Source organism: Lissotriton vulgaris, chromosome 2_1 (assembly GCF_964263255.1).
Source record: "Lissotriton vulgaris chromosome 2_1, aLisVul1.2, whole genome shotgun sequence".
NCBI lineage: Eukaryota > Metazoa > Chordata > Amphibia > Caudata > Salamandridae > Lissotriton > Lissotriton vulgaris.
In genome coordinates, this window is record NC_141687.1 from 395,850,514 (window position 1) to 395,871,260 (window position 20,747).

Sequence of the window (20,747 nt, forward strand, 5' to 3'; positions counted from 1 at the left end):
GAAGAGCGCCATGGAGGTGGATACCGCTCTAGTGGAGTGTGCTCGAACCTTTGAAGGCAGAGGATGGCCCGCCTGTTGGTGACAGAAGGCGATGGCCGCTGAAATCCATCTGGAAATGCTCTGTTTTGTCAATGCTAGGCCTTTCCTGGGCCTGCTAAATGGAACAAACAATTGGTTGGACTTCCGAAATTGCTCCGTCCTGTGTATGTAGAATTTGAGACATCGTTTGAGGTCCAATGAGTGTAGAGATCTTTCAGCCGCAGATGATGGATTCAGGAAGAAAGATCTCAGGACAATAGGTTCGTTGAGATGGAAAGAGGACGGAACCTTCGGTATAAACTTAGGGTTAGTCCGTAGAATGACTCTGTCGTTCTTGAACTGGATGAAGGGGTCTTGCACAGAAAAGGCCTGCAGTTCACTCACTCTCCTTGCTGACGTAAGCGCCAGTAATAGAGCCGTTTTCCATGACAAATATTTAAGACCTGCTCTGTGGATTGGCTCATACGGGTGTTTCATTAGTTGAGCTAGTACCACATTTAGTTGCCATGTAGGTGGTGACGCTCGAACTGGAGGGAAAGTCCTGAATAATCCCTTCAGAAACTGCTTGACCAGTCTGTTGGTCCATAGTGAAGCTCCACACGAAGAACGTCTGAACCTGGATATGGCCGCCAGGTGGACTTTTATTGAAGCGTGTGCCAGCCCTGAATTGGCTAGGTGGAGCAAGTAGGGCAGAATTTGTGCTGGAGTAGAAGTGAACGGATGTAATTTCTGAGCTCTACACCACAAACAGAACCTTTTCCACTTAAGGGAATACGTCTTATTAGTACTTTCAGCCCGGGCCCGGGCTAAGACGACCCTGCATTCCTGCGGAATATCTAAATCTCTGAACTCTCTGAACTCAGGAGCCAAGCCGATAATTTGAGAGATGTTGGATCCAGATGCTGGACTTGTCCCTGGTTCATTGTGAGGAGATGTGGGCATGTCCTGAATAGAATTGGAGGTTCCAGCGATAGAAGGTGTAGTTCTGTATACCAGTGCTGGCGCGGCCACGCTGGGGCTATCAGGATCATGGTACAACTCTCTGCTTTCAGTTTCCGGAGAACCCTGGGGATCAGGGGAAACGGTGGAAAAGCGTAAGCAAAGACGTTGAACCATGTCATCGAAAAGGCATTCCCTAGGGACCTTTTCTGGGGAAGCCAGCTTGCGTAATGTTGGCATTTCGCGTTCGTTCCGTCGCAAAGAGATCCAGGTGAGGCTTGCCCCAACGGGAGAACACTGAGTCGAGCGTCTTCTGGTCGAGCTCCCACTCGTGGCAAATTGAGCGCTGCCTGCTTAGCGAGTCTGCCAGGGTGTTGTCTACTCCTGGAACATACTCTGCCCGCAGAGAAATGTTGTGTTGTAGCAACCAGATCCAAATTTGCTGAGATTCTCGAGACAACGTCCTGGATCGAGTACCCCCCTGTTTGTTCAGGTAGTGCATTGTGGTGGTGGTGTCCGTCCTCACAAGCACTGGGGAGTTCCTGATTCAGGGTAGGAATGCTCGAAGTGCCAAGCGCACTGCTCGTAACTCTAGCAAATTGACGTGGAGTTGTTTTTCTGCCACTGACAGTGTACTTGCAGTTCTTGAAGGAAAGCCCCCCATCCTTCCAGTGAAGCGTCTGTGGTTATCACATGAGAAGAGACTGGGAGTAGAAAAGGCAGGCCCTTGTTTAAGTTGTCGCCCAGAAGCCACCATCTCAGAGCCTTCTTCATGACCTGAGTGATCTTGATCCAGTCGTCGAAGGATTCTGTACTTTGGATCCACTGATTTGTTAAAGCTTCCTGTAGAGGCCGCATGTGGAGGCGACAGTGAGGAATGAGAAAAATGTTGGAAGACATCATTCCTAGCAACGACTTGGAGTCGAACCTTGACTCTCTTTTTGGTCTGAATTTGGACGGCCAGGGTCTTCAGCTTGACCTGACGTTCTCTGGAAGGGAAGGCTTTCTCCTGTTGTGTATCCAACGTTGCTCCCAGGAAATTGAGACGTTGTGACGGTCGTAGAGTTGACTTTTCCTGGTTGAGTGTTAGGCCTAGGTTCTCGAAGAGATGAAGGCAGGCCGTAGAGGACCTGGCTACGCCTGTCCGAGTAGGAGCTTTGACGAGCCAGTCGTCCAGGTAGGGAAAGACTTGGTGAAGATGCTGGCGAAGGTATGCCGCTACTGGAGACAGACACTTTGTAAAGATGCGTGGAGCTGATTTCAGGCCGAATGGTAATACTCTGAACTGGTAGTGTCTGCCTGCTACTGCAAACCTCAGGAATTGTCGATGACTCTTGTGAATGAGGATATGAAAATAAGCATTCTGGAGGTCTAAGGATACCATATAGTCTTTTGAATTGAGTAGGTGTAATACCTCCTGGAGGGTAACCATACGGAACGACTGCTTCTTAAGGTATTTGTTTAGGTTTCTCAGATCCAGTATTGGTCTCCACTGCTTCTTCTCCTTTTTTCTGATCAGGAAGAATCGGGAATAGAATCCTCTCCCCTTCTGACCTCGAGGAACTCTTTCCACTGCTCTTTTCTGGAGCATTAGTGAGAGCTCCTGTTGAAGTAGGTTTAGATTCTTGTGCTGCATAGGACATGGTGGGTTCGGAAGAGGATGTTCCACAAACTCCAAAGTGTGTCCGAAGCGAACTAACTGCAAAACCCAACGATCTGTTGTAATTTGCTTCCAATTGTGAAGGAAGTTGGTAATTTTCCCTCCAACTACGAATTGTGGAGAAGAGGTGGAGGCCTGCTGGAGAAAGCAGTCATTGGCGTCTGTAATTGTCTTTCTTTCCTCCTTTCCCTCGAAAGGACGACTTGTTGTATGAGGATTGTCCTTGTTGTTGCCTCTGTTGATATTGAGGTTTGTACTGCTGGGAAGAGTTATAAGAGGACTTGTAACCTTGATAGTTGCCACGATTCTGTTGCCCTCTACCTCTGGATCCTCGAAAGGAATTATTCTTGTATTGCAGGGTGCCTAGGGCTTTCGCCGTTTCGGTATCCTTCTTAATACCTAGCAGCATGTCATCGATATGCTCACCGAAGAGTAGCTCCCCATCAAATGGCATGTCGAGAACCTTGGCTTGCACTTCAGGCCGGAATGTGGTGGCTTTAAGCCAGCCCTGGCGTCTCAAAACTGCTGTTCCTGCCAATTGACGAAAGCCTGTGGAAGCGATATCCAAGGCCACATCGATCATCTCTGAGGCAGAGCGTTCGCCCTCCAGCAAAATCTTCTTAACCTCTTGTTTCTGGTCTTCTGGGATCGCCCCTAGATATGGGGCTATATCTGCCCATATCTGTCGATTGTAGCGACCTATTAATGCCAGAGAATTTGCAGCCCTGACTGATAGGGCGGACATGGAGGAAAATCTCTTGCCAATGGCATCAAGTTTTCTCCCCTCTTTATCAGGAGGCGCTGTCATTGCCGCTGACGGGTTGCTGGACTTCCGCTGAGCGGCCTGAGATATAACTGAGTCAGGTTTAGTTTGGCCAGTTAAACATGCGGGCGCAGTGTCTGGGGCTTTGTACTTCCTTTCAAGCCTCACTGGAATGAGAGAGGAAGGATTTTTCATTATTTTTAGTCCTTGCTCCCATATATAATCGATCACTGGAATGGAGCGAGCAGATCTCTTGAAGGGTTCCTTAAAATCATGAAGGAAACAGTCCTGCGTTTCCGATGCTATTTGGATGTTGAACCTTGCAGCCGCTCTCCCTACGATATTATGGAATCCCCCTAAATCTTCAGGGGGTGAATCGTCCTGTAATTGGTGTAGTGATGCTGAATCTGGGTTGGCGTTATCATCAGAATCATCATCATCATGTATTTCACCTTCCTCCTCTTGGGCTTCATCATCTCTCATTTCTTCCTCATATTCATCCTCATCCGAAGAAATTTGAGGAGGTAATTTCTCTTGCTCCTGACACACAACCAGCGGAGGTGGCCGCTGTCGATGTTGAGGAGTTGGCGCTTCCTGTTGTGCCTGTACTCCTGATGCAGGAGAAGATGATGGAAATCTTTGTTTATAGTCCGCAATTAGAAATTGGAGATCAGAGACAATTGACGCTGGAAGGCACACCATAGGCTGGACAGTGGTATGCTGTTGAATTTCCTCTTGAATTGTAACCTCTTCCAAATCTTCATAGTCCGAACTCTCATAAACTTTTATGTTAAGATGAGAGGGACTGGATGCTATGGGAAACATGGTCTCTACTTCAGGATCTTCTGATTTTAGAAACTGCGTTGGCAGCAGCTGTTGGACCTTGCTAGGTGAGGTCATCTCTGGTGTCACCATGCATGATGACATTTTAAAATGTGTATATGTATACTTCAATGAGGGAGAGCCCTTAGATTGTAGATCCGTTGACGCGGTGTCCGTCGACGGTGGAGCGTCTACGATTTTTGAAGATTTATCAGGCATTTTCATCGTCGACTGCATTGTCGTCGTTGATGTTCTCGTCGACGACGTCGACGACAATGATTTCTTCGTCGACGGCGGCGGCGTCGACACTGTAGTAGTCGACGACGATGGCTTCGTCGACGGTCTCGTAGTCGACGGGCTCGTCGACAGTGGTGTCGACGAAGATGGCTTCGTCGACGGTGTCCTCGTCGACGGTGTCCTCGTCGACGAGGTAGTCTTCGTCGACGAGGTAGTCTTCGTCGACGGTGGGATTTTCGTCGACGGTGGGATCTTCGTCGACGCTGAATTCCTCGTCGACGATGGGATTTTCGTTGACGCTGAAAGCTTCGCCTTCGTCGACGATGAAGCAGACGTCGACGGGAGCGTCGTCAGAAGCATCGTCGACGGTTTTGTGACAGGAATGATAGAAGGTATTGACCTACCCATCGTCGACGATGTTGTAGAAGTCGATGCCATGGAGAAAGTAGACGCCGTGGATGTCGAAATGGAGACTGTCGACATCGTCACAGGCAGGCCAGAAGACACCATAGCAGGCTTCTTGAAGTCTGTCATCTGAAGAGAAGGTTTCTGAGGCTTGACCTTAGGATGACCCTCCATGGACTTTGGCTTCTTGTGAGGAGGCGCAGCAGACTGACCTGGGGATGTCTGTCGAGGCCTTTTAGGAGAGGATTGGAAACTCCTGAAGGAACACTCGCTCTCACCTGAAGAGACTGCTTGATCTTTGTCCTTTAGTCTCTGAAGCCACAGAAGCAGGCGCCCTTCCCTGTCCTTCAATGTTTTGACCGGGAGAGTGGGACAAATCTTACATTCCTTGGCTGAATGCTGAGGATAGAGGCAATACAAGCAGTCTTCATGCTTGTCCTCTATATGTAACCTCATTTTACTACAAGAGGCACAGGGTCTAAAAAGCCCTTTTTTAGGAGTAGTAGACATATTAAATACCTATACTCCTTTCAAAGCTGAAACTTGAAGAGATAATAGGAAAAATCCAAAGAGATAGGAAAAAACCTGAGCAGAGCTCAGTGGAGACTCCCTTAGCACGACGTGCGGTAGAAAATCTGAGGGACTAGGGCTCCTTCCAGGAAGGTGAGGAGGGTGATAGTAGCTGATTGGCTCCTGGCCAAAGTTTGGTCCTTTTTACATAAGGACCTAGATAGGCTACTAATGTGAGGCCTCTGGCCTAGTACTAAGTATATGTCTATGTGACATTACTATAATTATTTACCGGGGACTCCCACCCCGACGACGGGGAATGATTCAGGCATGTGAATCTATGAAAGATACCCATAATACTGGATAAGCGACAAATTAGTCACCACTGACAAAGTTTCATAGGAAAAGGATGCACCAATGACCCAATCAGGGTCCAGCAGTCACCGGATCTTTTGCGGCCTCCTTCGAAATCTGTACGTGGTCTGAGAGGTCCCCTTGATGTTGGGAGCACTGAGACTTCAAATCCCACAGCAGAGTACGCATATGCCACCTGGCGTGCTTGAGCAGAACAATCCAGGAGACTATCGGTCTCAGGAGCCTCCGAATAAATATCACTGAAATACAGAACAGAGGCTGAAAGTTTTGGTTCTGTGCTTGGCTCTACTTTCCAGGGAAAAATCACAAAATCGAACCTTTTCCAAAATGGCTCTGATGGCGGGGAGAATCTGAGGAGTCAAGTGTGATTTTGACATACTGATAGTAAACCCCAGAAATGTCAAGAGGTTTGCCATGGTCTGGCCGTTCTGATGACTTCCTGGGGCAAGCTTGTTCGTTCTCAATAGCAGTCAGCGAGGTAGGGAAAGACTAGCACTCTTCACATCTGAAGGTGTCCTGCCATCACCGCCTTCACTTATGTGAACACCAGTGGGGGCTGGTGTACTTGGAAAGTGGTGGGGCGAAAGAATCAGCGGCCACTCATCTCAAAAGCACCTGCTACTCTACTATTCGGTGCTGGGCTCCCCGAAGTGCAGACCTCCTCAAGCTCTGAGCACCAGTGCTTCTGATACTGTATTGTGCAGAAATGAAAGAACTCATTTACACGTACATTATCACTGCATGCTTAGACATAGCCTTAAGTCTCCATTACGTTTCTCACCCCTCTGAACATAGCATACGACAGCCAAACTCTTCCCACATAAGTTGCGCTCTAGCCCGGCAGTGTAACTACTGTGAAACCTCTTACTAGAAAATGGTAAATGCCCACGTAAATGTAAGCATAACTCACAAATCTCTGCTTCTGTGCACGTTTAAGCATTGCCACAAGTTCGCCACAATTTTTTGAAGGGCACCTTTGAACCTCACGCATAACTCCCAAATTCCTTCCATAAACCACACAATAAATCCACAGCAAATACAGCTTTAGAATTAAGGCTGTGCAATTATTTCAAATGTATCCTAGTTATTGAGTGTCTTGTAATTTATGTGTCTTGACCATATGCAAATTTTTCTCTGGTGGTAATATTAGACTAAGCAGATAATTCTTTGCAGGAAATGGGAAACTGGATGCACGCTGCCACAAGCTAGAACCGTTCACAACGTGATTGTGTGGCCAACAGACAGAGCAGGTATCTCGCATGCTTTTTGAATGCACACTTTTCATGGAAAGGACGCCCAAACGTAATTCACTTAACACCCCTAATTATAGCAAGAATTATGCATATTACGCACAGAAAGAAAATCGCAATTTTGTCCACTGTTCAACGATCCCCAACATAACATCTCATAGGATAGTTTAAACATTATATTGCATTTTGTCAAACCTAAAAGAACAAATGTATGCAAAGCAAGTGATGTTTAAAGGAGGCAATCAGCTTCTTTCATCTTTCACGTTTCAACCGCAGCACTTACACTGTATTCATGACCTGTTAGAGTGCCAATAAAACATCATTTGTAGGACACATAAAATGAATGTAAACACCATCAGACAAATGCAAGACTATTATCATAGCCATAAAAAGTCTTCTCAAATAGACTGATCAGATGAGATTACCTTTTATCAGCAAATATTGCTCACGTTATGTCCTTAGAGCAACAACTCATTGTACAGTGAAAGGCAATGAGGGCGCAGAATAACCGGTAATTCACAGGCAGGTCACATTAAAACGATTGGTAACACATCACTTTAATTGTCACAAAACATGCTTGTGAGATACAATCAGCCATGGCCGGCATGACTGGAGGGGAGGGGGGATAGCACGGGGAGGGGGTAGGCGTTTATCTAAATGAATAAAATAAAAACAAACTTACCAGGCATTTCCTCTGCTGGTTCCGCGTCGCATCACGCAACTCTCCACTCACACACGTGAAACTAACTTCTCCCCGCTCTTTTGCTTGACTGGCAAGTGGCATGACAGGATGCAACTGGGGGTGGCTACTAGGCTATATCCTAACATTTGATTGGGCATGGGGCGACTGTACGTCACCGCCTGATCAGGATCCCATCTCCAGACTCCTGCACTACACTAGGCATGCGCAGCATGCCTAATGTAATGTCAATGGAGTGGGGGTTCTGAAATAAAAAGCGCCCCTCACAGGTGCGCAGTCAGAGTCTGGACTTCTGCTGCTCTGACTGCGTGCGCTGTGCGTTTGTTGACTCATGCGCACTTGAGGCTGTGAAGCAACTGCCAGCAAAGGGCGGAAATGTAAACAGACGAATTGTCAAAGCTGTCAATTCGTCTGCTTACATTTCTTGCTGCCCGATTATTATTGAGCAGTCAGTTTGCTTTTGGCTAGTGGGGCGCTGCCCCGCGCCCCCTATGGACCAGCCACCACTGGTGAACACCCAAGTGGCACTGGTTAGACCGAAGGGGACTGCTGATATGCTTCAGGACGGGTGTATGGAAATAGGCATCCTGCAGTTCCAATGGGTTGTGCACAGACAAGACCTGGGCCAGTATGAGCATTTTGAACCTTTCCTTGGGAAAGAAGTTGTCGAGGGCACAGGTCTAAAATAGGACGAATGACTCCATCAGTGTTGGGCACCAGAAAGTAGGGGGGAAAAACAAATCCTATTTCTGGTGTGGGCACCCTCTTGGTAGCATCTTTGGTTAAAAGGGCTGACACTTTCTGCTGCAAAATGGACAGATTGTCCTCCATCAGTCTCTAGCGGACATGGAAGATGCGGCGGTGTGGAAAGGAAGGGTAGGGAATACCCCTTCCAAACTATTTGCAGGACCTATCTGTCTGGTGTTCTGGCCTGCCAACCCAGCAAGAATTGTTAGATCCTGCCTCCCACCAGGTGGCCGTGCTCCACTAAGGGCTTGCTGAAGGGGTTTGATTGGTGGGGTCATGAGGGGGTGGGGAGGCAGTACACTAAGCAGATTGTTGGCATTGACCGCGAAACTGCTGGGCACCTTGTGGTTGGATTGGCTGACAGTAAGGGACGCATCTGCTGAAGTCACGAAAGGCACAAAAGTGCTGATGCAGTTGGCGAGGTAGGGCAGAAAAGCCTAAGCAGCATGCAGTGGCTCTATTCTAATTAAACTGCTCTAGAGAGAAACCTGCCTTTTCCTCAAACAATCCGGTTCGGTCAAAGGGCAAGTACTGCTGGGCACCTTGTGGTTGGATTGGCTGACAGTAAGGGACGCATCTGCTGAAGTCACGAAAGGCACAAAAGTGCTGATGCAGTTGGCGAGGTAGGGCAGAAAAGCCTAAGCAGCATGCAGTGGCTCTATTCTAATTAAACTGCTCTAGAGAGAAACCTGCCTTTTCCTCAAACAATCCGGTTCGGTCAAAGGGCAAGTCCATGAGGGACGACTAAACATCACCTGAAAGGTGGCAGCACATGGCAACACTAGTGACATGGGGCTCCCAATGGAAATGGTGGTGTCCAAGCCACAACTTGGCCATGTCACAAAAGTCTTGTATAGCCTGTACAAGTACAAGTCGGAGATCTTCAGGAACACCTAGGAGGTCTTGAGCCACCAAATCCCAAGGGGCAAAGGGAACAGCCTCCCAGGAGGCAACTGGCATTCACTGTTCTCAAAGCCAATAGCTGAATGAGAATGCTCTCTTTTCGAACGTCTCCACCCTTTTTGACTCCCTTTCCTGGGGAGATTATTTTGACTCGTATTTGGGTTTGTCCTGCCTGCAGACGCCTGGCCCACCAAGCTTTCAGTAGATTGTTCGAAGATAAAAATGCAGCGCTGCTTGGGGCAGAGCAGTGGCCTCTTGCAATATGACTGTTTACTGGGGGCCCACAGCAAGATTTGGCCCAAGACTCCAACAAGATATCTGTAAGTGCATCACTGAAAGGCAAGTGGGTCTCAGTGGATATTTGCTCCGGCTGGAGGACTTCAGTCGGAACACTGGTCTTGACCTCCAAAGTGAGGAGATGGAGGTAAAGGACTACTCATTACCCTCTCTTCAGTGGCAAGACCAGGAGGTGAGTGGAGTCCTCACTTAGTTGAGATATCAATTCTCTTTGTGGTATGGCTGTCCAATCTCATCAACCCCGGTCGTACTCATTGTTTGAATCAGTGCAAAACGGGAATTGCAGGGTATGTGTTCTCGCTTGTGGAGGCTCTAGGTTAAGTTGAGGAAGTGGCACCTTGACAGCAGTCGAGCGTAGGTCTCCGTAAAGGTCAAACTGGTGTTGACTCTGCATCAGCGAGTACAGTAGGTACCTTGTCTTCTGGTCTCGATTGAGTCTGCATTGACATCGGCGTTCTGAGAACCAGTGTGGACCTCGGTGAAAGAGGGGGGAGTTGAAACTGGAGCAAGAGACGACTTCAGAATGGGCAGGGAGAGTCCATCTGACATTGAGTGCGAACCCGGCGGCGGCATTGCAGATCGAGGGCCTCGCGGCTTTGTGAGGCCCAAAGGCGCACAAGAGGGATCAGAAAGAATTCAAAGAAGTGGACGCCCCGTAAACTAGGGTTGCGAGAAAGGATCCGACATTGATTGACTTCGAGAACGAGACGTATGGTGCTTCCCCCGTGCCTTCTCAGAACGTGAGTGGCGACAACGGGCCAAGATTTATGTTTCGTCTTCGACTTACCTGAACACTTTGCTCGAGACAAAGACAGACCTTTGGACTCCTGCTAATTTTTAATCTCGAACAGGTTTGAGATCAAACTTTCAACTTTGACCGGTCTCATTGCAGAGGGGCTTTCAGTGCTTGGCGATGCAGTGTTTCAACTTGCGGTCTTGTATGGCATTCAGGTTCACCAACACATAATCACTGCAGGCCTTACAGTAGTGACTCAACCCTAGGGACTGCACTCATATCTGATAAGGATTTGCCACAGACATTTGTTTTCAACAGTCCTTACAGGTTTCAAAACTTGTCATTTTGCGATGTGACATTTCCCTTGGCACACTGAAAACTTGGATGAGGTAAGGGTCTCAAGTTGCTCTAACTACACCCGGAAAGAAATGAACTCATGTCAATGCACTTGAGAGGTGCTTTTATAGGTTCCGCACATCATTTCCATAGCGGAACTGTGTCAATTACCAGAGTACAAAGGTACTGCTGAAATGTTTCCAAATCCAGTTTGGCTCCTGAGAAATCTGCAGTGAGATATGGATCCCCGGTGCTGATGATTTTTAGTCATGAGCAAATTCAGATCATGCATGTGCTTCATGACCTAGGGCCTGTCTTGTGGTAATGTGGTCTTGTTAGACTGGGAAGGATGCTGCAAGCATTATCCTCATAATTTTAGAGGGCTACTACCCATACCAAGAGTTAAGTGACATGAACGCAGAGGTGGCAGCATACATATTTTGTGTTTAGTAGTGACCAGTAGTGTGGACAGGCCTTTTTTTTACCTCTATCATAGGAGTGCCAACTTTGGGCCTAGTCAGTTCTGGTGCGGTGTACCTAACTCACCATTGATCTATGTGGTGATTGTGTGTTGCGCCAGACAGCGCATGATACTTGCATGTGCTTGCTGGGATGTATGTGTGCCTGTGCTTGGTATTTAACATCTGTAGGTTCCTTTTTGTAGTATATGGCCCATAAAGGATAGTGGCGACTGCAAGCCCCAAGGCAGAATATGTGGATTGCTGGAATTCCTGAGGGCTGGGTTGGGAACACATACACTCGAGGAAGTGGACCAGAGTATCCTTTGTGAGCATCAAGGGTCCAGGAAGAATTTCCTGATCAGTGGGGCATGGGTTAATTGTCAGAGAGATGGTGTGTCTGTTAAGGTTGGAATTGTATGAGCAGGAAATTATGAAAGAGGGAAAGACTTAGGTCTCTGAACATTTGTGAGGAATATTTCAGGGGATGAAGACAGTGAGATGTGATCCCTAGTTACTCCCTTGGCCTGTGTTATGGGTCAGTCATGGGACAGGGTACAGGAGAAGGCACTTCAAAAACGTTGACACCCACAGCAGGGATATTAAAGGACCAAACACTAATTACCATCAGTGTCAGGATTTGGTCTCTAAAGGTGAAAGCAAGAGTCCCCACAGGTTGTTTAACAGCATTGTCCAACAGTCTGGTGCAACCGAAGAGAAGATCACCAAGACTTCTGGTTGCTGGAACCAGGGCTATGGACCAAGGTCTCTGGTCTCCCACCTAGGTGAGAGGTCATTACCCAGGAAGTCAAGATCAGTTGCCCTGCGCCGGGAGCACCAGCCTTCAGCCTGCCTGCCAAGACCAGTAGATCCTGTGAGAAGAAGAGCGCTTGGCGGGAGCAAAGGCTAGCAGGGATCCTGTTGAATGGACCCCTGTGAGCGAGGCAAGAGAGTATTGGTCCGGTTGGGACCACTACAAGAGAATGGACCATCCTCCTGCTCTTGCAGAAGCTAGGGCTGTCACCCTTGTGTGAGCCTAGACCAGGTAGCCAAGGGAGAGCCACTGCGTGGCGAGGGCCATTGACTGTGTGCACCCTGAAGTCAGTCACCACCTGTGTGCTGGAGGGTGGATGACCAGTGTGAAGAGAATGCGGCCATCGTTTGCAAGCCAAAATCAGCATCACCCAGGTAGCCCGAAGGGGAGCCAACATGAAGTCAAGGCTGCAGCCCCAGATCGTGATGTCAAGGTCAGTGTGAGGGACAAATACAGATCACTACAGGAGACAAGAGAGGACGACTGACATAGGGCGTCCAGAGACTGGGGAGTTATATTTCATCCTGTGTTCCTTTGGTATTGTACAAAAAAAGCATGTCCTTTTAATAATAGATACTGTATCACATATAATGGGGTACATGTATAAATAAACTACTAATGACTTTACAAACCTCAAAATACTGTTTTTGTCAATTAATAACATTACTACCTAATACAATGGTACGTATGTTATCAAAGTCATAAGAATTAAACTAGGTCTTGGTCCTTCAAGAATTCAAACTTGTGGTAGACAAGTCCCATGCAGATGTTCAAAGCAGGTGTATAACCCAAGGAGCTATTCTACAGGAACAGAACTTCAAGATACACAAGGATGTCTGCAATATCTACCTTACCCTACATGGAGGAATCTTGCTCAGATCTGAAGCTAAGATCAGCAGTTTACAAGCAATGCTGTGCAAAATACATATCAATATTGTAAAAGAAAGGGGAACGACCATTGAGAGGTAGCGGGCCCTCAGCATCCGGAGACCGGAGCATGCAAAGAAGCACCCCTTGGTGGCTGCCATCGGGTGAGCCAAAACTGTTTGAGGATGGTAAGCTTTCTCGGGCATTGCACGAACTTAGCACCTCTTAAGGCAAAACTTTGACTTTTTCTAGCTGTGACTAGCATGGGCCAAATCTGAAAGTCGCCTATATTATCAAATAGGGAACGAAAAACCCCACTGAAAGAAAAAGACTGAGTTGGGGATTCGCCCAGGATAACGGTAGCATGCGGACCCTAAAAGACTGCAGGGCTTATTTAGGGTATTGTTTTTATGCTTTGTGCGTTTACATTAACCCCTCCCCTGCTGGTGACGGAACCACTCAGTCATCAGCCGCGGTAGCGCTGTGCTGATGACGGAGCGGTTCCGTCACGGCCCGCTCAGCACGCCTGTGCGGCGCGGATTCTGCGCCTGCGCTGAGCGTTCTATTGAGCGGGCGGGGCCGTGACGGAACCGCTCCGTCATGAGCACAGCACAACCGCGGCTGGTGACGGAGCGGTTCCGTCACCAGCATGCGCCCGCCCTCCCCCCTTAGCACTGCGGCGGAATAGCCGACACAGTGAAGGGGTTAAAGTACACTTTTTCCATAATAGCAAGTATTTGACTGTACAATTGGCTTATTGCCATTGTTTGTTCGGAGTGTGTTGTGACTGTGTATGCCGGTCACCTACCTCTCCTTCAAAAAGACTTTGACTGCTAGACCCAAGCTATCACGGAGTCTAATGCTGGACGGGGTAGTACTAGGCCAAGTTATTTGAGGAAAAGTTACTTGAGGAACCATAGTCAGTTGGGTCCCTGGGCAGCAGGAGTGAAGTGCCACGGCCGCCATGGTTGGGCCGGTAACCCTGGCTGGCCCCTTGGCTCTCTGAAAGGGGTTGTGACAAAATAAATTGTTAATCACTTCTTCAATTGTACATACTAGGTTTTCTCCTGATTACTAATACTAGTTTGTTCAGTAGCTTCAGACTGAAGAAAGACAGTGTATGACAGCTCATTCTGGCACAGTATTTCTTAGGTATCTTAAAAAAGAAATTAGACGAGGATCAGTAATGGCGCACAATTAAGCATTTCCATGGAACCTTTGTTGCGAGAGAGACACTCCTATAGCTGGATTGCTCTGTGATATACATGCATAATTTGATCAGCGAAAGAGTAAAACTAGTTCCAATAATAACTTTAGCAACTACATTATTAGCAGCTTTCTTTTAAGGCATTTAGGAAGAACTACACAGAGTGAATTCTCATGGTCTAGTTGAGAAGTAACTGCTTTCTGGCAATCAACTGGAAGAATAGGTAAAATGACTTTTAAGTGACCTTAAAATATGCAGCAGGAAAAGGTTAGATTGTTTATTCGAAATTTTAAAGAAAGGTTGAGGTAAAACAATATCTCTAAATGTGTCCATTGAAGTAGTTGTTACACAGTGTGGACACCCTGAGTCAGACCGTACACTTGTTGGACCTCCTACAAACAGAACTTTGTGATGCCTGACTTTAACTGCAGTGCATTCGTGTTAATCCAATCATCTACTATTACTGCAGTGCACTGGTGCCAATCAAATAACCTGCTGCTACAAAGAAGCCCTGAAAATCATCTCTCCCATATCCTGCAACTGAATAATGAGCTGCATGTCATCTTCAAAACCATAGCACACAAAACTTAAAGATTGAATCTAAGCAACCAAAAGTTGAACATAAAGATTCAATAATGTTACACATCGTCAATGACTTTGCACTAGTTATTTTCAAGAGAACGCAAGAAACCCCCTTAAAGTTCGATCTTCCAAAAACGAATCAACCAAGGGCACTGCATTTCACCTTGGTCTCACAAAGATGTTCATTTAGAATGGGGTGGGAGACAGCACTGAAGTTGACAGAAATATCTAATAGGACTACGGATTCTAAAATTCCTGCCTCTATGGTAAGCTGTAGGTCATCTAAAGCGGAGGCGGATATGGACTGGATGCTATATTCCAAGTAAATTGAAGACAAGCACTAACTACACTTCTAATAATCTGGGTGGAAAATGGAAGCAGACTGATAGCTGGTCCAAAAAAATAGGCAGGCATCTTATTTCTTCAACAGAGTTATGATAGTTACTACATTCTAGACCCTCAGGACCAGACTAGCACGCAAAAGAAGATAGAAATGAAAGCAATGTGGCAATAACCTCTATCGCAAAGTTAAACGATTTTACCTTGCAAGGCTCCAGGGGGAACTGGATGTAATTCCTCAGCTCTCCACATCCTATACGATGGCATGAACAAACTTATCCTAGTCTAACTTGATAGGACACATGACTGTTCAGCAATGTTAGACTTAAGTCTTTTTTGATGAAATAGTTTTGTATACCGTCAATCTTCTGAAAATAGTTTGGCAACTTAAGAAAGAAGGCTTGCTTGTGGAATAGGTGATGTAATGCAGGAGGAAGTGAAAAAGCTCAATAACTATGCAACATATTTCTTTAACAGGTGGGGATGCATTAGCAGTTCAACTGAAGTAGTACCTTGTACATGCTATCTTCGTTGTGATGTTATCATTTTTGAGGGGCAGATCTCTAGAAGGCTTTTTTGGTAGCATTAAAATGAAGACAGCAGTGTCTGTCAGACACTTTGCTTGTCTTCCCTAAGTCCATAGGATAATCAGTGTACTAAGGTTTATTTGAGCACAGCCAGTGCAGAGTATTTTTTAGAGGCAATTTTATCTAAGGGGTGTAAAATCAACTGACTGAAACCCATCACTCCATCCTATACATTGCAGTGCTAATCAGGGCTTCTTTATAATTACTGGTGTCAACTTTAGACTAAGTCTAAGAAAATGTTTGTTTATGTGGAGAACAATTAGGTAATGATGGTCTGAAAATGATAGTTCTTCAAGGTTTTATTATTATCCCATTAATAGAGGTTGGTGGCAGATTGGGCATGTCCTGAAACCTACTCCTGAAGAAAACACTAGCTAAGGTTTAAACTTGGGTCGTACCTTCCTGTAGGGCCTTTCTAGAGAACGATAAAGATTATGTCAATCATAAGAAAGTTAAACTCATGGATTTTCTGTCATCTTTATGATGTGCTTTTTACCTGACGGTTTCATTCAGTGAGTAATTTAAAACTCATGGTTTGGAGAGACATGGCACAGTTAAGGCTTGGTCACTGCATGGCTCCAAAGATTGACAGGCTTCCCGAATGTAGCCAGGTTTACAGACTAATACTAAAGAGGTACATAAAACACAGAGGAAAAGAACACCCAAAGGGTGAATTCTCACCTTACTACAGTCTAGCAAAAGCGTAGTGCACTTTGCATCGTTGCTGCTTTCCTGTGGGATTTCAATGCCCTCAGACTCCTGCTGGCCACTGTAATACAGTGCAGGCTGGAAAGCCTCTCCATCCGTTAGAAAAAGGGAATGATCTTGACCTGCTGCTATCCCCCAGATTCCAACTCCATCGCAAACCTAGAAGCAGAGAAAAAGGAAGCGAGTCAGAAGGCATTTAGGAGGTCTGCAACTGGCAGCAGAAAAAAATAAGAAAGGCATCCATATCAGTATGCTGGATTTGATCCACCTCTATTTAACAAGCACAAAAATGGCATATAAGTCAAAATCCAAGCACTCAAACTGATGCACTGCTACTCCAGTGTCCCAGCCAAACAGCACATCCTGCACATTCATAACTCATTAGAACCATGAAGAAACAGACAAAAGCAACAGCAAAGAAATAAAAGGTTACATTTCAGTAGAATCCTGCCATCGGCATCTGACCGTTTTTTAAGAAGTGAGCTATTGGTATTGTAAATTACACTTTTTTTTTTATATGTGTTGGCTTTGAAAATATATAAATTAATAGCATTGTTATTCACAAAGCCAATAGCTTCCTCTTTCCTAATGCGAGTCCTATTGGCTATGGCAATGCTTGTTGGTAGCAAGCAAGGATAGTGCTGTTGTGGTGCTGAGTGATGATGTGGTTGAGCTGAGTGTTGTGGTGGTGCCCCCGAGTGATGTGGTGGTGTCCCCGAGTGATGTGGTGGTGTCCCCGAGTGATGTGGTGGTGTCCCCGATTGATGTGGTGGTGTCCCCGAGTGATGTGGTGGTGTCCCCGAGTGATGTGGTGGTGTCCCCGAGTGATGTGGTGGTGTCCCCGAGTGATGTGGTGGTGTTCCCGAGTGATGTGGTGGTGTTCCCGAGTGATGTGGTGGTGCCCCGAGTGATGCGGTAGTGTCCCCGAGTGATGCGGTAGTGTCAACGAGTGATGCGGTAGTGTCCCCGAGTGATGCGGTACCGAGTGATGCGGTAGTGTCCCCGAGTGATGCGGTAGTGTCCCCGAGTGATGCAGTAGTGTCCCCGAGTGATGTGGTGGTGTCCCCGAGTGATGTGGTGGTGACCCCAAATGATGTGGTGGTGCCCCCGAGTGATGTGGTGGTGCCCCCGAGTGATGTTGTGGTTCCCCTGAGTGATGGAGGGTGGAGTTGGAGGGTGGAGGTGGAGTTGGAGGGTGGGGTTGGATTTGGAGTTGGAGGGTGGAGTTGGAGGGTAGAGGGTGGAGTTGGAGTGCAGAGGTGGAGTTGGAAGGTGGAGTGTGGAGTTGGAGGGTGGAGTTGGAGGGTGGGGTTGGAGTTGGAGGGTGGATTGGGGAGTTGGAGGGTGGAGTTGGAGGGTGGAGGGTGGAGTTGGAGGGTGGAGTTGGAGGGTGGCATTGGAGGGTGGAGTTGGAGGGTGGAGTTGGAGGGTGGGGTTGGATTTGGAGTTGGAGGGTGGAGTTGGAGGGTAGAGTTGGAGTTGGAGTGTGGAGTTGGAGGGTAGAGTTGGAGTAGAGAGTAGAGTTGGAGTTGGAGCGTGGAGTTGGAGTTGGAGGGGGGTGGAGTTGGAGGGGGGTGGAGTTGGAGGGTGGAGTTGGAGGGTGGAGTTGGGGGGTGGAGTTCTGTGAGACCCTGCCCACTTAAAGCCCTGAATACAAGCAGGTTGACACGTGAACCCTGGAACCTACAGGATAATAGAGGCTGGAAATGGCGTATGGACATGCTTTCAGTGGAAGCTGGAACGCCGGCTCGCTAGCTCGCGTCCTATAGGCTGCATTCTGAAGGTCACTTTACGACGAGACACATGGGCCTGTTGGTACCCCCACCCAGGTGTGCCACCCGCACAGGGATAGATATGTCTGGGGGGGAGAAGGGTTGTTATTTGGTCTAGGAGGGGATCCCGCACTCTGAGTCAGATTGATTGATAGCATGTGAATAGAAGTTCAGACCCTGCCATTTCATTCACTTCACTCGCCGATCAATAACGCACGGAGCTGCGGTAAAATGGAGCCACCTGTGTTTAGGTCTCGCCTGTCGATGCGCATGCGCATCGAGCTTGCGAGACTATGGGGGCTTGAACAGTCTTTAACCAACTTGCAAGGAATCGTGGCGATTCCTTGCAGTGCCCGTGAAATTCAAGCTCAATGCGCATGCGCATTGAGCTTAAAAGCGCGTGCACATGCCCCCAGCCGCCTGCCTTGCATGTATTTTCCCTCAGGCGCACTCCTCCCACACCCCCGCTCCGCCCCCTCCCCTGCCTGCCGTGTCGCATTTCTTCAGTTCCCTCAGCCGCACTCCAGGCCCCTGCTGCTTTCACACCCTCTCCCCGCTCCGCCCCCTCCCCTGCCCGCCGTGTCGCATTTCTCCTCCCCCCTCCCCTTCTCTGCATTCCCTCTGTCTTGTCTCTTTTGGTCTTATTCTTGTTTTAACTTTTTTTTCATCTTGGTTTGCCTTTCTTCACTTTCTACTGCAGTACCACACTCAGTTTGTCCCTTCACGCGGCAGCATCTCTCAAATTGCAGTAAGTCTACAGCGGGTCACTTGTTCTTTTTGATGCTCTACTTCGTTGCAGTTTGTATTTTAAATTTGCACACTTTTGATGCGGCTGCTGCTTTCACTTTCGCGTGCACAGGGACGAGTCCTCTTCACATCCACCCCCTACAAGTGGTGCCTCCCACTCACGTGCTGCTGGGTGGCTCTTGTTTACCCCACACTACCCAACCCCCCATCTTTGGGGCACTGCACTGTCTCGCCCGCCAGATTTGCATTTTGCCTAGCACCCTCGCCTTCAGTTCTCGTTGACAGTAAATAATAAAGCGTTTCCGCTATGCCGGCTCTGCAGTGCAGGGCCATGAACCATGTATGATAACATCACCCAAAGTCGCCATTCACATACCGTCTATACTACCGACTTTCAAATGCCCTCATGCTTGTCTGGCTCCTCCCTAAGTAAAGCAATCCAGAAGTACAACTCTGAATCAAAGACTCTCTGCCTCATCTCTTTTACGCTGAGGTATCACCAGGTTAATATCAGGTTAATATCAGCGCTCAAGAAAACTGGATCTTCGGTGCAGTGAGGAAAGAAATCATTACCTTTCTGTTTATTTCTATTTACAAACGTCTGCCATCTAGCAAAGTTAAGAGGCAGCTTCTAAATGCCTTAGCTGAACACCTGTTGTTTCTATCATCCACTATTTCCCACAGAATATTAAAAAGATGAACCTGTACTCCCTAATATGAACCTTTTGTTTTGCCTCGAACTTGTTTCTTAGTTTGGAGGCCATTTCCTGTAATATAGCTTGTGTCCTTATAAAATGGCAAAGTGACTGAAGCTGGCATATTTTTTTAAATGTCCTCGTGGGAGTGACCAGAAGCCCTCTAACCCCCTCTCCCTGCTCTCCTCTCTCTCTCTCTCCCTCACTCACTCCACTCCCTCTCCTCTCCCTCCATCCCTCTCGTCCTCCCTCTCTCTCCCTCCCCTCACTCTCTCACTCTCCCTCTCTGTCTACCTCTCTCCCTTTCCCTCACTTCCCTCTCACTCTCTCCTCTCTCCTTTCTCACCCTCTCCCTCTCTCTCCTCTCTCCTCTCTTTACCTTCCCCCTGCTCTCCTTTTTCCCCCTCTCCCCATCTCCCCCTCTGCCTGCTCTCCTCTCTCTCTCTTCCTCCCCTCTCTCCCCCTCCGTCCTTCGCTCTCGTCCTCCCCCTCTATTCTTACCCTCCCTCTCTCCCTCTCCCTCCCCCTCTCTTCCCTCTCCTCTCTCCCCGTCTCCGTCTCTCTCTCCTCCATCCCCCTCGATCTCTCCTCTCTCTCCTCTCTCCCCCTCCTCCCCTCTCTCTCCTCTCTCCCCCTCTGACTGCTCTCCTCTTGTTCTCCCTCCCCTCTCTCTCCCCGCCGTCCTTCGCTCTCGTCCTCCCTCTCTCTTCTTACCCTCCCTCTACCCTCTCTCCCTTTCCCTCTCTCCCTTTCCATCACTTCCCTCTCCCTCTCTCCCTTTCCCTCTCTTCCCTCTCCTCTCTCCCTGTCTCTCTATCTCTCTCCTCCATCCCCCTCTCTCTCTCTCCCCCTCTCTCTCTCCTCTCCCCTTCTCTCTCTCCTCTCTCCCCCTCTCTCTCCACTCCATCCTTTGCTCTCGTCCTCCCCCTCTCTTCTTACCCTCCCTCTCTCCCTCTACCCTCTCTCCCTTTCCCTCTCTACCTTTCACTCACTTCCCTCTCCCCCTTTCCCTCTCTTCCCTCTCCCCGTCTCCGTCTCTCTCTCTCCTCCATCCCCCTCTCTCTCTCCTCTCTCTCCTCTCTTCCCCTCTCTCTCTCTCTCCCCCTCTCTCCCTCTCTTTACCCTCTCCTTTTTCTCCCTCGCCCCATCTCCCCCTCTGCCTGCTCTCCTCTCTCTCTCCCTCCCCTCTCTCTCCCCTCCGTCCTTCGCTCTCGTCCTCCCCCCTCTCTTCTTACCCTCCCTCTACCCTCTC

The 20,747-nt window shown here is 48.1% G+C and overlaps 1 protein-coding gene across 1 annotated transcript in view; it reads right to left on the minus strand.

Annotated features, from left to right (window-relative positions):
• The window catches only part of ALS2 (alsin Rho guanine nucleotide exchange factor ALS2), a 1,343,724-nt gene that overhangs the window by 1,002,424 nt on the left and 320,553 nt on the right, over positions 1-20,747 (minus strand). Inside the window, exon 9 of the mRNA XM_086955258.1 lies at positions 16,255-16,440. Coding sequence (XP_086811384.1) covers positions 16,255-16,440 — 186 coding nt within the window. The remainder of the gene's footprint in view (positions 1-16,254; positions 16,441-20,747) is intronic.